The following is a 15,854-nucleotide window of genomic DNA, read 5'->3' as shown; positions in this document are numbered from 1 at the left end:
GAAGAGGGACATGAGAGGTCGAGCATTGTGTCCAGCGGCGGCCGTTCAGACGAGTTCCCTTGGTGGCAGCAACGACAATTGACTACAAGGAGCCCATTGGAGAGCTTGGTAGAGAGCGGCGCGGGGGGGCAATTGGTGGTGGAGCGTCGATGCCCGCACATGCACATGCGCCGTCCAAAGATTTCCCACGTCGCGAAGTCTTGGCAAAAACTGCATGGCCGGAGTTTGCGCGGGCATCCACCTCGACGACATATCGACGACCCATTGTGCCTCCCGCGCCGGCGCTGCCCCCTCCGAGACTCCCCAGGCTGCCGCTGCATGTGATCATTCCTGCGGGCACACAGTCATCGACACTGCCCGCCATGGGCCGCTACGACTTCCGCCCTCTCCGCGTCCGCCAAACGGCAAAGGCCCTCTTCGACTCGAAGCGCAACGCCGACCTGCCGCAATGGTACAATGTCATTGGCGACATACCGCCGGGCGAGACGCTCGCGAGGCCGGTGCTGCGCATACCCAAGATGCGAAAGGCGCGCAAGGCAAGCAAACTATTCAAGCCGCTCCCCATTGCATATCCCGAAGACAAGCTGCGGTCCGACTTCTTTGGCGACCACCCATGGGAACTGGCCCGGCCGAGGCTGGTGGTTGAGGACAGCGGAAACGACTCCAAGAACTACGACTGGAGCAAGATTGTGCAGCCAGGAAAGCAGTTAGACGGCGAGAGGTGGGCCGCCCCGACGACATGCTGCTTCTCGTGACTACCTGTGCTGACCCCATGAAGCGTCGTCCAGCGCCAGATGTGGCTGATGAAGCACGCCTCGCTCTCCAAAGCCTCGGCCTATGACCTCGCCCGCCGCGAATTCTACCGTCACCGCCACCTCTCCGAAATCCGCTCGCGCATTGCAAAGGAAGAAGCCCAACACGTGGGCGCGTACTTTGGCAAGGGCCCTCTGGAGATTGGCATGGAGCTCGAGGACCGACAGTGGGAGAACTGGAAGGCCTGGGCCACCAAGCAGATTGAGGATGAATCGGCCATGCGCGCCCAGATGTTCAGTGGACAGCAGGATGAGGGTGCCAGCGCCGAGATGAGCAGCAACGAGTATGACCAGGCAATCGAAGAGCTGCAGCCTGTTGCGCCCAATAATCCACAGGGACAGAGACCCATGGGCGGGGTTGCGGCGCATCCCTAAGTCTGTATGTATTGATAGTGTATGTTTGTGTAGAGTACGGCTACGGTTGATTCAAGAGCCTGTCAAACGACTTGTGACGACCATTGAATTGAACCTTGTGTTCGGGACTGTGAGGTATAGAATTGGCATACTCTGCGCAATCTCATGATTTTTGGCTTATTCGCGAATCGACCAAGTATGGGTGTCACATCCAAAAAAATACATGGGCAAAGTTGAACGGGCTCCTATCACCCGGCAGGTTCACAAATATTGCGCAATCTCATTACTACATTTCACCCCTTTAATTTTACTCGAATTTCAAGTCGCAGCAGTTTTGAAGTCCTTACACACGGCACGCAGTATACCCTCGTCTCTAGTCACTCATTGTAGTTTGTACGGGATTCGTCAAACCATGTCAACATAGTCTACAACTGAGACTGAGACAACATCACACTCAACCCCAACTCCAAACCCAATATTGAGCTTGACTCCAAACTCTGTAAGATCCGAGGAAGTGGGAAAAAAGAAGCAAAAAAGAATTGTCAATGACCATGGCAAAGATGTGATGAAATTCTACTTTTGGCCGCCCCCCCCATGAAATGAAACGGCTTTTATATCAAAAGCACATTAAATCTATACTGCCCCAAACACGCCACCAACGCTCAACCCTTTCAAGTCTTGCCCAACCCCACACCACTCTCAACGACCCGTTCTACCTGCGACAGCGGCGTAAGCCTGTACCTGTACGGTGCCGTGGTAAAATTGCCGACTTGAGTGATATTCACACCCGCAGACCCAAAGTCGTTTTTCGCACCGAGATTGGCAAACCCATCGATTTCAAAGTCGCCGTCAGGACTCGTATTGGGACTGTCTTCGGGGATGACGAGGCCATAGGTGCTCAGGGCTTCGCGGGTGTTTCCTCTGAAGACGTTTGCTTCGACGAGAACCTGATTGTCGCTTCGCGAGTGGATGGCTTGATATAGGAAGTCGGTGTACAGGTTGTTGTAGATGTGCTGGTGACCGAAGCGACCGGCAGGCCCGCGAGTGCCTTCGTGGCGCCAGTGGTTGTGATGGTATGTGACGTGGAGGTGACCTTGGTCGATGTCGCGGAAGGCGTCGCTGTTGCCGACGAGCGAGCTCTTCCAATGGTCGTGGAAGTAGTTCCACGATACAGTGATCCAGTCCGAGGCGCGGATGATGTCGATTTGGCCGTCAAAGGCGTCTGGTCCCAGCGCGGGGAAGTTGCCGCTGGTGAATTCGTTGTGGTCAATCCAGATGCGTGTGCTGTTGCGGATTGTCATGGCGTCGTCGGCAATGGATGTGAAGCCAATGTTGCGGATGATGACGTTGGTCTTATTGTAAATATTGAGACCTGAGCCGGTGATTTGAGCTCCTTTGCCCACGCCCAGGAGCGACTTGTTGGACCCGACTTGGACTCGAGACGTGAGGTTGAAGTCGCCTTTGGCATAGACGACAAGCGGCTCCGTGCTGGTGACTGCGCTGATGAACTCGGCGACCGTCCTCACAGTGACGCTTTTGCCATGCTTGGATTGGCCGCCAGTAGTGGTGCCGATTGGGTTGTCTATTGCGAATCCGACAAGGCTGAAGTCGGCACCTGCTGGTGCGGCAGATACACATAGAGCGAGAGAACACAGGGAGATGATGGTTACTTTCATCTTGACCTGTATCAGATTGCGACTGAAGATGTGGATTAAACTGATCAGCTCGGTGCCGCCTCACGAGCGATACTAGTTCCATTTTATGGTCCATGATGATGGACATGTAGAATTTGGAGGCGCAAGCTATCGCGAGTGCTGCAGTTCCCATGCTCAATTCTTCCGGCAAATTGCCACTTGGCGCATAGAAAAGCAGATTCAAAAACCTCTAGTAGTAGGCACATGCCATGGCTGTGCTGCTGAATGATCGCTTGGCTCATCTTGGCCAATGAGTAGTTTGCCTTGGGGTTGAAATGAAGATGCCACATATTGAAGTTGTGGCTTGACGTGGTGGTGGTGAGTGGTGGAACTTTGTAGCGCCATGCCTCGCGTGGCTGATACAGTACGTAGGGCTGGGGACACGGGCAGTCCAGATAGCGGGGAAATTTGGGGTATGCAGCTTGGCATCGACTTTTACCCGCATCTTGTCCTTTCCCGCGTTGCTTTTGTTATGGGCGGTGTACTGGAAAGGACATATGTCTTCATCTTTGTTTATATAGACTTCTGTGCAGCTGGACGATAAACACTTGAGCTAGATGTTTACATGCATATCTGGATGCATTGTAAGAAGAAGCCCTGACTGTTGCTGGAGTGTTCATCGCAGCCGGCTATCTCGAGCTCCTCTCACGAATCACTGCCACATATTCAATCACCTCTCTATCTTGTCAGAGGTTCCAACTCACACTTATTTTCAAAAAAAAAAGAGAAAAAAGCACAAGGTCCGTCTAAATGTCGGTGGTAAGAGCTCGTTGGAAGGATGGATGTGGATCCATTAACTGATAAAATCTTGTTCGAAAGATCACGTCTGTCTGCAGTATGCCACAATCCTGTTTTCAGTACGTAGCAGCGTCTAGTGGATTTCACGGGATAACCAAAATAGGTTCATTCCGCTTTTTGTGGCTAGGACGCCATGTTCATAGTACCATACGAAGAAAGTCTCCTTTGTAATGTCACACCGGTCTTGGAATGGCCACACTAGATGTCGTGGAAACTTGCCTGAATTTAAAGTCCACAAAACTGCCTCATCAGTGTCATTCGAGACATTCTGTAAGTATCTTCACTCTGAAAGATGCCACATGCTGGTGTGATCTGATTATGAGTATTTTCCACAGGGGAGGTTGCTGCAGGCTTGGCCACATGATGCCTTGAACATCCAACAAGAGTCACCACTTGGAAAGATTATTGATTGACTCATGGAAGCAAGGATAGAACCAACATATTAGACATGTGGATTCTAGAGTAGAAATTTTGAATTCTTCCCAACTCTTGTCTAGAAACCAAGATGAAATTCAGCTCCCTGCTGCAGGAGATATCCGGGCACTGGTCCGAAAAATCGCCCTAGTGTCTCCCACAAGCTGGGTCGTGCCGATGTTCCCAGGAAAAGGGTACCCTAGTCCAAAACCAACGTCAGCGCCAGGAACCTTATCACAACACGAATGCAGAGTTGCACTGCAACCAGAATCGTGTTTTGCCCTGCCAATTAGCAGCAAGTAACAAAGAGGTTCTATGCCCACGAGCAGCGCCAGTTCAGCTCTCTCGCAGCCCTATTTAAGATTTGCGCTCGAGGTGTTGATGCTCAGAAAAGAAGAGAAACGTTGTAATCAGGCATGATGTATTTTTCTAGGTGATATCTTTGTTTGTTGGAAGGGCAATGCAGTATATCAACTGCGTACTCAGGGCAAGCCGAAGGCTAAGCACCGAAAGTTTGAAGTTCCCAACAAGAAACATGCAGAGAGAGCAGAGGAGATGGGCAGTCAGCGATGTAAGCAATTGCAACCCCAAGTCTGACGCTTCCCTGATGCGAATACCCTGCAAGTCTGCTTGATACAGCAACGCTGCAGGAGGCGTCCTTGTCACGGAACGGAAAGCAATAGCATGATGTTTATTGGCACATGTTGGATGGGTTGAGTGGCACCCATAGGAAACCAATCTCATGGCCTGGCCAGTGAATCCCCACAGCAACCGAATGAGCTCGTCAATGACATGTCAGCTGCCTCCCACGTGCAGAGCTGTCACTGGATACCGCGTCCACGGGAAAGAAGCGGCTCGTAACTTGGCTCAGCTCCAATCGCATTTCATGCCCGTCACTCGAGCAGTGCAGCACAATGCCCACACGCGTCCCCATGCAGTAAGACCCCAGCGCTGATGGCTCGCCACATTGAAATTTGCTCATGGCGGCCCAATCATCGAGTCGTGACACGGCCGTGATGGCGGGATCTCGGTAGGCGGAGCGCCAATGACCCAGAAAATGCATGCCCAAAAGGCAGCTAGGCGGGCAGAGCAACCGCATGCATGGCTTCTCAGCCGGAAGCATGTTGAGCTATTCAGCGTGGCGGCGTGCTATGTCTCGACGGAGCGGATCGAGGGCTGCGGCGTGGGTGGAAGCGCGAGAGCGGTGGAAGAGCATGTTGTCGGCGAGCAGTGCCTTGTGGTTGAGCAAGACGCGCCCCAATGCCAGAGAAAGCCCGCGGCAATGGCATCCATGGATGGGTCGCAAAGAGGCAATCGAGGGCCGAGGCGTCGCACCGCAAAGCTTGGGGGGCGGACAAGCTTTCGCTCGTGTGCGCAGGAAGGGGAATGGTGGGGGGCGGGGGGGGGGAGCACGTGACCGGGGCGTGCCTCGCTAGCGGCCACGTGGGGAAATGGATGGCCTCCAACGTCCATGTCGCCAACGCCTGCAACGCCGCCTTCACTCGACACGGGATCCGCCACAGCCATGACCACACTAAACCATCGGACGGGGCCGATTGAAGGCGCCAAGAACATGCATCCTCCAGCGCCCCGGCGGCCTGGCCGTCGACGAGGGCGTTTTCTGCGCTCCTTCAGCGGGCGCACCCACGATAGCAGGCCAAATCTCGTGCGCGTGCTCCTGTCAGCCCCCTGGATTGGCTGCGCTACTCGCAATATAAGCTTGCCATGCAGCCTTGCAGCGGTGCTTGACCCCAGGTATATAGCTTGGCTGTGCACTCGCTGCTACTTGGCCTCCAGCTCCTTCGCCCGTCTTTTCCGCGACCAAGCTTTGCAGAAGCAACCCCAAGAGCTTGGTGCATTCTTGAAATGACTGCAAAGACGTCTGGCGGCAATGCTGCCTTCCACAATTTCAACAAGTAAGCGTGCGCCATCATGGCTCCTCACGGCCCGCTTTCGCTAACACTGTCTCAGTGACTTTGCCGTCCGTCCCAGTGGCACGCACGCACTACCCTTTGCCAGACACTGACCTCTTGTAGCACATAGAAGATCCCAACGAGCGACGACGCCTTGCGCTCGCCGAGATCGACAAGGCCCCCTTTGGCTGGTACCATGTGCGCGCCATCTTGGTCGCCGGTACCGGCTTCTTCACCGACAGCTACGACATCTTCTGCGTATCCCTCCTGACCATCATGCTGGGCATCGTGTACAAGCAAGACCACAAGGGCACGCTTACCACGCCCCAGGACACGGCCATCAAGCTCGCCACGTCGGCTGGTACCGTGCTCGGGCAGTTTGGCTTCGGTGCGCTTGCCGACATTGTTGGCCGTAAGAAGATGTATGGACTCGAGTTGATCCTGATCATCGTTGCCACGCTCGCACAGTCGCTCGTTGGTCCTGGCCCAGGCACTTCGGTTGTTGGTCTCATCATCTTCTGGCGCGTGCTCATGGGCATTGGTGAGTCTTGCATACTTACACGTCGACCTCTTCTGCCCTGCGCCTTGCTGACTGTACCAGGCATTGGTGGTGACTACCCACTCTCTTCCATCATCACTTCGGAATTCGCTACTACAAAGTGGCGTGGAGCCATGATGGGCGCCGTCTTCGCAATGCAGGGTTTCGGCCAGCTCGGCGGTGCCCTCGTCATGCTGTGCCTCGTCGCCGGCTTCAAGGGCACGCTGGTCAAGGCCAAGGGCTACGACTCCTGCACCGGCGACTGCCAGGTCGCCGTCGACAAGATGTGGCGCGCCCTGATCGGCATTGGTATCGTCCCTGCCTGCATTGCCCTCTACTACCGTCTTACCATCCCCGAGACGCCGAGGTACACCTTTGACGTCGCGCGTGACGTTGAAAAGGCAAACGAAGACGCGAAGCAATACCTCTCTGGCAAGCACGGCGAGGGCAACCCCGACGAGATCACCCAGGTTGCTGCACGCCGTGTGTCTGTTGCCCAGCTCGACGTTCCCAAGGCCTCTTTCCGTGACTTCTTCAGGTTCTACGGCAAGCTTCGCAACGGCAAGATCCTCTTTGGCACTGCCATGTCGTGGCTGTTCCTCGATGTTGCATTTTATGGACTTGGTCTGAATTCGTCGACTGTCCTGCAGGCCATTGGTTACGCCAGTGGCGACGACCTGTACCTCAAGCTGTACAATATTGCCGCCGGCAACGCCATCCTAGTTTGTGCTGGCGCTATTCCTGGATACTGGCTTGCTGTTGCAACTATTGATACTGTTGGTCGCAAGCCTCTCCAACTCGCTGGCTTTACACTTCTTACCATCCTCTTCATCATCTGGGTTCGTAAAAGCCTTGTCATGACGCAAGTGAAGAAAGAAATGGCTAAGCTAACTTCAAACAGGGCTTCGCCTTTAAGCACCTCAGCTCCCACGCCATGCTGGCCATCTACGTCCTGATCCAGCTCTTCTTCAACTGGGGCCCCAACACCACCACCTTCATCGTCCCTGGCGAGTGCTTCCCAACTCGCTACCGCTCCACCTCTCATGGAATCTCCGCTGGTTCTGGCAAAATCGGTTCCATCATCGCTCAAGGCGCTATTGCACCCCTCCGCACTCGCGGCCACCCTACCAAGGCTAACCCTAGCCCCTGGCTCAACCATGTTATGCAAATCTTCTCTGCCTTTATGTTCGCCGGTATCTTCTCCACGATGCTAATCCCTGAGACGAAGCGCAGGACGCTCGAGGACCTGGCACAGGACTGGGACATGGGTAATGAGAGTATTACTGGAGAGGAACATGTGCCAAAGGCCGAGGGAAATAGCGACTCCAAGGTTTGATTTCATAGCCTCTTTACCCGAAATTCACAATCTAATCCTATCATAAATTTTATTTTCCTACGATCCCTTCTACTATCTGTATCAAGATATACTTTCTCTTATTTCTCTGTTGTTATTGTTCTCGTACATGCTAAATTATATAATCGATTGACGAATAGAGAAATAGGTATTAGGGTGTACTAGTATATAAGCGTAATAAGGTAATGAAAGGGTTTCTCTATAGAAGATAGGTAGGAAAGCATAAAAGAAGTATAGCAGAACACTTTAGATATCGAGGCTCTATTACAAATTATAACATGAGATTTAGTAGTGCATGTAATTAAGTAGTGTATGTTTGAAAAGCGGATAAGTAGGGGTGGAGTTAGGGTAGGTTAAGCTTGATATTCCATAAGGTCTAGCTATAACTCTCTAAAAGTTTATCTAGGTTATAGTATACTTAGTCTTAGTATTTATCTTTATATATAATATATTAGTTATTATATAGAAAAAACAGTTAGATAAGGTAACTGAGTTAAAAAAGATTATTTTCATATAGATAAGGAACATCTAATACTTCATAAAGTAATTACCTAATCTTAGACTAGTAAATTTATTACAATAGTGTAGAGGCAGGGGTAATTCATATAATATCCAACTCTACTTCTAATTTCATTAATACTAAGTTTTTTTAGTATAGATATATAGATAACATATTCCATCACCAAGCAGGCCACACCACTAAGTGTTCCACTTTTTCTTAGCATCACGAACTTTATGTATAAAAACTTAGATTACTCTACACTAGCTATAGATGCTTTATATAACTTACTTATATCTAAAAAAGAATCTTCTTCTATATCTTTCTAGCACGTATAAGAGTTATAGCCTGTCCTCCTATAAGTTCTATAGTGCTATTAACCTAGTAGGGCCCTTTCTTAACTACCCTTACTACGTGCCTTCTTTAATATTATATAACTAGCAGAACTACTTTTAGCTACCTACAATGCCTCTACACTAAAGTCTAGTGTTCTACCTATCTAAATTTACTTTCTTTTGCGCCCTTAGCACTTTATTACTACTACTAATTACTCTTTAAGCTCTCTTACGTAGGACTTTATAAGCACATTCTTATATAGCATCTCCTTAGCCCCTTTAATAAGCTTTAAAAGGCCTTCTTATATAGTAGTTAGTAGTTATATAAAAGACTCTTTTATAAGCTTTAATTATAACCTAAATAAATATAAATTACTTAGTATTCTTAATATCTAGAGTCATTCTAGCTAAGCTTTATATAGTAGAGTATAAAGGCGTATATTGAAGCAATTAATAACTTTCTATGCGTTAATAAAGACTAGCTCTACTACCTTAAAGGCCTTCTTATAGTTATTAGACGTAAACACGTTAAAAACGCATTTTAAAAGGCTAAAATGAAGCGCTCTCTATTAATATACTAGATATAGTAGCGTGCTAAGTCTTATATACATTAAATATACTTCTACTTAAGAGGTAAAAAGTAGATAATATTAAGTAGCTAAAGTATATATAATAAATAAGTAAGCATATAGAGGGTAAGAATCTTTTGTATAAGGTAGTAATTCTATAATTCTTAGTTAAGGTAGCTCTTATAGCTATTAAGGATAAGTAGCTTATATAACCCTACCTAACGCGTCTTTATATGCTTATCAAAGTGCTTTAAATACGTAAGACTAAGCTTATTATTTATCTAGCTATTATCTAATACTAAAAGCTTCTAGTTGTATAGTATATCTGCTTTCTTATACTATGTAGAGATATAGACGCGTCCTTTGTAGATAATAAATAGCAGGGTAGCGTATCCTATAGCGCAGATGCTCAAAATTACTATAACTTACTTGTAGTTGCCGAGCTGCGTGAGAGTAGGCCTTATACAACGCTCTATGCTTATAACTACCTTTATTAAGCTATTTACGCCTATCTAAAATCTAGTTTTATTAAAGTTATAAATTCTATTTAAATAAACTCTATACTTCTTAGCTATCTCTTATATAAGCTTAAACTACGCGTTAATAATCTCTAGATCCTCTCATTAAGTTCTTTAACAATCCTTTACTTAACTAAAGGCTATTCTAAGCGCGTCTATATAAGTAATAAACTACTCTACCTAGCATTTACTTAAAGGCTTGCTATCTTATTTACGTAGTATTTTCTTTGCTATATCTACTATTCAATATAGATAGAGGGTAAATCCTTATAAGTCTAAGTTAAGAATGTATTATACAATAGTTTGCTCTTTAGACATAGTTAGCTTTTAGTAATTTAGCTATGTTATAGGTTAAAAAGTAATTCCTTAAAGCTACTAAGAGATCTACTAATAATAGATGTTATAGGCTGCTATAGCGCGTGATATACTCTTAAACTAGCCTATACAATAGGCCTAAATAGCTAGAGTAAGCCTACCTTCTTACTAAGTTAATATCGCGTTCTATTATTAGGGCATTATCTTTAATACGTGAAGTTCGTGATGCTAAGAAAAAGTAGCACACTTAGTAATGTAGCCCGCTTAGTGATGGAATACGTTATAACTAAAATATAACTAGAAGTTAAGTTAGGTTAACTAGAACTAAAGTAGAAGTAAGCTTACGTTAGTTGAAATTTATATAACAATACACCTCTTCATATGGATATTAAGTTATATCAACTAAGAGTTATATTTTATAGAACTTTTTCGATATAGACTTTAAGATTCATTATTAATCTAGACTAAGCTCTGATATTTATATTAGTATTAACGTGGTTCACAAGTGAGTCGCTAACCCAAGCGAGTCGCTAACGCCCCACCAGCCCATAAACTTCATCACTATAACGCGTGATGTCTCAACAACGCAACCGTCTATTAATATATTCTAAATCTAGTCTTTAACTTGCTCCTTTTAACGTCTAGTCGCAACGTGTTTAGAGTGTAAACCGTGCTGCTACTATCTACAACGTCCCACAAAGAACTCTATCTGATCGACGCGCTGGAAAGCGCCCTCGACGCGACTGCGAGCTAAAATCGAAGCGTCTAGATAAGCTAGAAGAGGAGGCTATAGTTGAGCGTATTCTTGAAGAGTCTGCGCGAGGATTTGCGCCTACAAAGCTTGACGTTCGAGTAATAGCTGATAAGCTATTAGAGGAGCGTGGTGGCAACCCTGTTGGCAAGAACTGGGTTGACAACTTTGTTAAGCGGACTCCTGAGCTCCGTACGCGCTAGAGCCGTCCCTATAATCACCAGCGAGCCGCCTGCGAGGATCTAGTAGCTATCCAGCGCTGGTTCGACTTAGTCCAGGCAACAAGGCAGAAGTTGGGTATTGTGGACGACGATATCTACAACTTTAACGAAACTAGCTTTATAATAGGCAAGATTTTATCACAGTTATTAATCACAGCATTAGAAGGATATAAGAAAAAGAAGCGAATACAGCCAGGCAACCGTGAGTGGGTTACTATGATCTAAGGCGTGGGCGCGTTAGGTCGCCAGATACCACCGTTCGTTGTCTTTGCGGGCAAGGTGCTTATCAACGTCTAGTTTAAGGATTTGCCTGCTAACTAGGTTCTTAAAGTCAGTCCCAATGGCTGGACGAATAATTAGCTTAGTCTTGCCTAGTTAGAGCACTTTAATACCCATACAAAGAGCTCTACTGTGGGTGGGTATCAACTACTTATTATTGACGGCCATGAGAGCCACTGCTCTGTCGATTTCCAAGATTTTTGCAAGGAGAAGAATATTATTCTTCTCTGCATGCCTCCACACTCGTCTCACCTGTTGCAGCCCCTTGACGTCGCCTGCTTCTCGCCATTGAAGCGCAAGTATGGCGACGCTGTTTCAGGCTTGGCACGCAACCGCACCCACTATATCAGCAAGGAGACCTTCCTACCAGCCTTTAAGGCTGCTTTTGAGCAGTCTATTACAAAGGAGAATATCCAAGCTAGCTTTAGAGGCGCTGGTCTAGTCCCACATAACCCACAGGCTGTGCTATCTAAGCTTGATGTAGTGGTGCAGACGCCAGTAAAATCACCACGACGGACAGCCGCCTGGCAGGCGCAGACACCACGCAACGCGCGCGAGGTTGAGGCTCAAAGTACTCTTATTCAACAGAGAGTAAGAAACCACCCTGGGTCTTCTGCAAATTCTCTTGACAACAAGGTTGTACAGCTGAGTAAAGGGGCTCAGCAAATAGCACATAAGATGACGCTTATAAGGAAGGAAGTAGCTGCTCTTCGAGAGGCTCTAGACATAGCAAATAAGCGTAAGAGCCACAAGCGGCGATACGTACGGACAGAAGAGACTCTTACTGTAGGCGAAGTACAAGAAGTATTAGCTAAACAGGCGGGTAGCAGTCGTGGTGATGGTGAGAGTGCGTCGAAGAGGGTGCGAGGAGAGCGGCGGTGCGGGCGTTGCAAGCAGACTAGACACAACGCTCGTACCTGCGCAGTTGAGATAGATAGTGTAAGTAATAGTAGCGATTCTAACAATTAATTTGGTATATTGCAATAGTTTATTAACTGTAATAAAAGACTGTGATAACGTGTCAACGTCAACGCGCTGGTGGGGAGTGACCGACTCGCTTGGGTGGCCGACTCGCTGATGAACCACGTTACTTAGTGATATTTGAATATACTTTACTAAAGGTTTGATTTTAATTAATTTTATAGTACTAGCTTTTATAATAACTAGTATCTACTAGCTAAGGATAGAAGTAGACTAAGAATAGGTAATTAGCTTGAAAGTATATAAAGGAAGGGTAAAACACTATAATCCTATTTACTATGCTATAATTATGTTATTCAACACTATTAATGAGTTAGCAAAATCGATATTTAAAGAATAATAATAAATAGTCCCTTTATTAATTCTTTATAATTACCTATATTGTCATCGAATGTTACTTACCTCTAGCTACGCAGGTGGTCTAAGGCTATACAAGTTCTATTATAATTAGTCTGATAGTTATTCAAACTATTACTATAGTATATATGCCTATATGTTAATAAGTATTTAGAGGATGTAATCATAAATTTTTTCTTAATGAAGGTTATGTATCTTCTTACTTTTTCTTCTACTTTTAAGTTTCATACCTATCTCCTAGCACTATTAAACTACCTTTCAGCTACTGGAATATACACCTTCTAGTTACTTTACTATTCCTTTATTTTGAAAGATAGAAAAGGCCTTTACTTCTTTACCTATTATTAAAATAGTACAAATTTCAAAATGCAAAAACTAATTTACTCTAACTTTAAATATAGGTAAAAAGAGTTTTATATTTTTCTTTCATTATTTTATAGCTTCTGTTATCATATTCCTTTTAATAGTTTACTCTACACTATTCTTTATACCCTTCTTTCCAATCATATAAAGCTATCTTTCCATTTTTAGTTTATAATATGCAACTTATAGTATAACTTTACTTTGATCCATAAAAAGTACTTTAAGATAGTGTTACTAAAGTTTACTTAGTTTATTAGATACTAGTTTACTTTTTGATATTTATTTACTATTATAAATGCTTAAAGTAGTAGTTAAACGCTAGTACTTCTTACTTAGTATAACTATACTTTTTTCTCTTGTTTTCATTATAATTTATTTTTTTTACTTATTACTAATTTTATACTTCATTACTACCTATTTATTTAAGTACTACTTAGCTATTAGCTAACTATTTTTTTATTATTACTTTTACTTTACCGTGGTTCATAAGCGAGTTGGCCACCTAAGCGAGTCAGCCACTTTGTACTAGCACGTTAACCTTAACACTAAAACGCGTTATATCTTAACTATATAATTATTCATTAATTTATACTAAATCTAATCCTTAGCTTGCTCTTTTTAAAGTCTAATTACAACGTGTTTAAAGCTAAAGATGTGCTGCTTCTATGTATAACGTGCCTTAAACTACTCTTTAAGACTAACGCGCTAGAAAGCGCTTTTAACGTAACTATAAACTAAATTTAAAGCGCCTAAATAAGCTAAATGAGGAAGCTCTTGTTAGGCGTATTCTTAAAGAGTCTATGTAAGAATTTGCCTCTATAAAGGCTAAAGTTCAAGCGATAGCTAATAAACAATTAAAGAAGCGTAGTAGTAACCTTGTTAGCAAAAACTAAGTTAATAACTTTATTTAGCAGACTCCTACGCTCTATACGCGCTAGAGCTATCCCTATAATTACTAGCAAGCCGCCTATAAGGATCTAGTGGCTATCTAGCGCTAGTTTAACTTAGTCTAAGCAATAATGTAGAAGTAGGGTATTATAGATAATAATATCTATAACTCTAATAAAACTAGCTTTATAATAAGCAAGATTTCATTATATTAGTTATTATAGACTTAGAAAGATATAGGAAAAAGAAGTAGGTATAGCTAGGCAACTATAATTAGGTTACTATAATCTAAGGCGTAGGCGCGTTATGTTGCTAAATACTACCCTTTATCATCTTTATAGGCAAAGAGCTTATTAACGTCTAGTTGAAGGATTTACCTACTAACTAGGTTCTTAAAGGTAGTCCTAATAGCTAGATAAATAATTAGCTTAGTCTTGCCTAGTTAGAGTACTTCAATACCTATACAAAGAGCTCTACTATAAGTGGGTATTAACAGCTTATTACTAATACCTATAAGAGCTACTGGTCTATTAATTTTTAAGATCTTTGTAAGAAGAAGAATATTATTCTTCTCTATATACCTCTACACTTGTCTTACCTATTATAGCCTCTTAACGTTGCTTACTTCTCGCTATTAAAGCGTAAGTATAGTAACGCTATTTTAGGCTCAGTATATAACTACACCTACTATATTAGTAAAGAGACCGTCCTATTAGCCTTTAAGGCTACTTTTAAGCAGTCTATTACAAAAGAGAATGTCTAAGCTAGCTTTAGAGGCGCTAGACTAGTCCTATATAACCTATAGGCTATGCTATCTAAGCTTAATGTAGTGGTGCAGACGCTAGTATAATTACTACAATAGGCAGCCGCTTAGGAGGCGTAGATACCACGCAACGCGCGTAAGGTTAAGGCTTAAAGTACCCTTATTAATAAAGAGTAAGAAACAATCTCAGGTTTTATATAAATTCTTTCAATAAGAAGGTTATATAGCTAAGTAAAAGAACTTAGTAAATAGCATATAAAATAATGCTTATAAAAGAGGAAGTAGCTACTCTTTAAGAGGCTGTAGATATAGTAAATAAGCGTAAGAACTATAAGCGGCGATATATATAGATACAAGAGACTCTTACTATAGGTAAAGTATAGAAAGTATTAGCTAAATAGGTAGGTAGTAGTTATAGTAATAGTAAGAGTGCGTTAAAGAGTGTGCAAAGAGAGTGGTAGTGCGGGCGTTATAAGTAGACTAGACATAACACTTATACCTACGTAGTTAAGATAGATAGTATAAGTAATGGTAGTAATTCTAATAGGTAATTTAGTGTATTACAATAGTATATAAACTATAATGAAAGACTATAATAACGTGTTGAAGTGAACGCGCTAGTATAAAGTGGCCGACTTGCTTAGGTTGCTGACTCGCTTATGAACCACGTTAATGTAAAATAGTAACGTAGTGGATAAGCGAGTCGCGCAGGCAAGCGAGTCGCGCACCCCACCAACTTTCTTACTCCGTTACACGTACCTCTATTATGGCTCCACGCCACGCTATTCAATTACTCTCAAATGAATTAGATATTCAGCTTGCTATACAATCTCTTGATTCTCATCAAATCCAAACAGGCCGGCGTGCAGCTTCAATCTTTAACGTGCCTGAATCAACGTTACGCGATCGACGCGCTGGGAAGCGCGCCAGACGCGATTGCCAGCCTAACTCAAAGAAGCTTACCAAGCTAGAAGAGGAGGTGATAGTTGATCATATTCTAGATCTAGATCTACGTGGATTTTCGCCTACCTACGCAGCTATACGCGATATGGCTGACAGACTATTAGCTGCGCGCGGCGCTGGCCAGGTTGGGCAGAAGTGGCCAGCCAACTTCGTCAAGCGTACAGACAGTCTTACG

The 15,854-nt window shown here is 44.7% G+C and overlaps 3 protein-coding genes across 3 annotated transcripts; 2 read left to right on the top strand and 1 right to left on the bottom strand.

Annotated features, from left to right (window-relative positions):
* Window positions 1-303: 303 nt before the first annotated feature.
* SETTUDRAFT_162629 (uncharacterized protein) lies at window positions 304-1,339 on the top strand. The gene is made up of 2 exons (XM_008022868.1): window positions 304-721; window positions 779-1,339. The coding sequence occupies exons 1-2, from the start codon at window positions 363-365 to the stop codon at window positions 1,185-1,187; spliced, it is 768 nt and encodes a 255-aa protein (XP_008021059.1). The 5' UTR covers window positions 304-362; the 3' UTR covers window positions 1,188-1,339.
* A 498-nt stretch (window positions 1,340-1,837) lies between these two features.
* Window positions 1,838-2,842, bottom strand: SETTUDRAFT_86138 (polysaccharide lyase family 1 protein; the record flags this gene model as incomplete). Its single annotated transcript, XM_008022255.1, has 1 exon — window positions 1,838-2,842. One exon carries the CDS (start codon window positions 2,840-2,842, stop codon window positions 1,838-1,840), a length of 1,005 nt encoding a protein of 334 aa, XP_008020446.1.
* Window positions 2,843-5,898: 3,056 nt separating this feature from the next.
* SETTUDRAFT_134226 (uncharacterized protein) lies at window positions 5,899-7,900 on the top strand. Its single transcript, XM_008022867.1, has 5 exons — window positions 5,899-5,988; window positions 6,044-6,053; window positions 6,109-6,526; window positions 6,587-7,362; window positions 7,425-7,900. Exons 1-5 carry the CDS (start codon window positions 5,939-5,941, stop codon window positions 7,857-7,859), a joined length of 1,689 nt encoding a protein of 562 aa, XP_008021058.1. The 5' UTR covers window positions 5,899-5,938; the 3' UTR covers window positions 7,860-7,900.
* Window positions 7,901-15,854: the final 7,954 nt, after the last annotated feature.

This window comes from Exserohilum turcica, assembly GCF_000359705.1.
Source record: "Exserohilum turcica Et28A unplaced genomic scaffold SETTUscaffold_1, whole genome shotgun sequence".
NCBI classification, from domain to species: domain Eukaryota; kingdom Fungi; phylum Ascomycota; class Dothideomycetes; order Pleosporales; family Pleosporaceae; genus Exserohilum; species Exserohilum turcicum.
The sequence above is the reverse complement of the archived record's forward strand: the minus strand, read 5'-3'. Positions and strand labels throughout refer to the sequence as shown.

Coding starts and splice junctions, on each gene's coding strand:
- SETTUDRAFT_134226 (XM_008022867.1), top strand. CDS start 5,939: ATGACTGCAAAGACGTCTGGCGGCAATGCTGCCTTCCACAATTTCAAC. Junction 6,527..6,586: donor GCGCGTGCTCATGGGCATTG/GTGAGTCTTGCA, acceptor TGACTGTACCAG/GCATTGGTGGTGACTACCCA. Junction 7,363..7,424: donor CCATCCTCTTCATCATCTGG/GTTCGTAAAAGC, acceptor AACTTCAAACAG/GGCTTCGCCTTTAAGCACCT.
- SETTUDRAFT_162629 (XM_008022868.1), top strand. CDS start 363: ATGGGCCGCTACGACTTCCGCCCTCTCCGCGTCCGCCAAACGGCAAAG. Junction 722..778: donor AAGCAGTTAGACGGCGAGAG/GTGGGCCGCCCC, acceptor GACCCCATGAAG/CGTCGTCCAGCGCCAGATGT.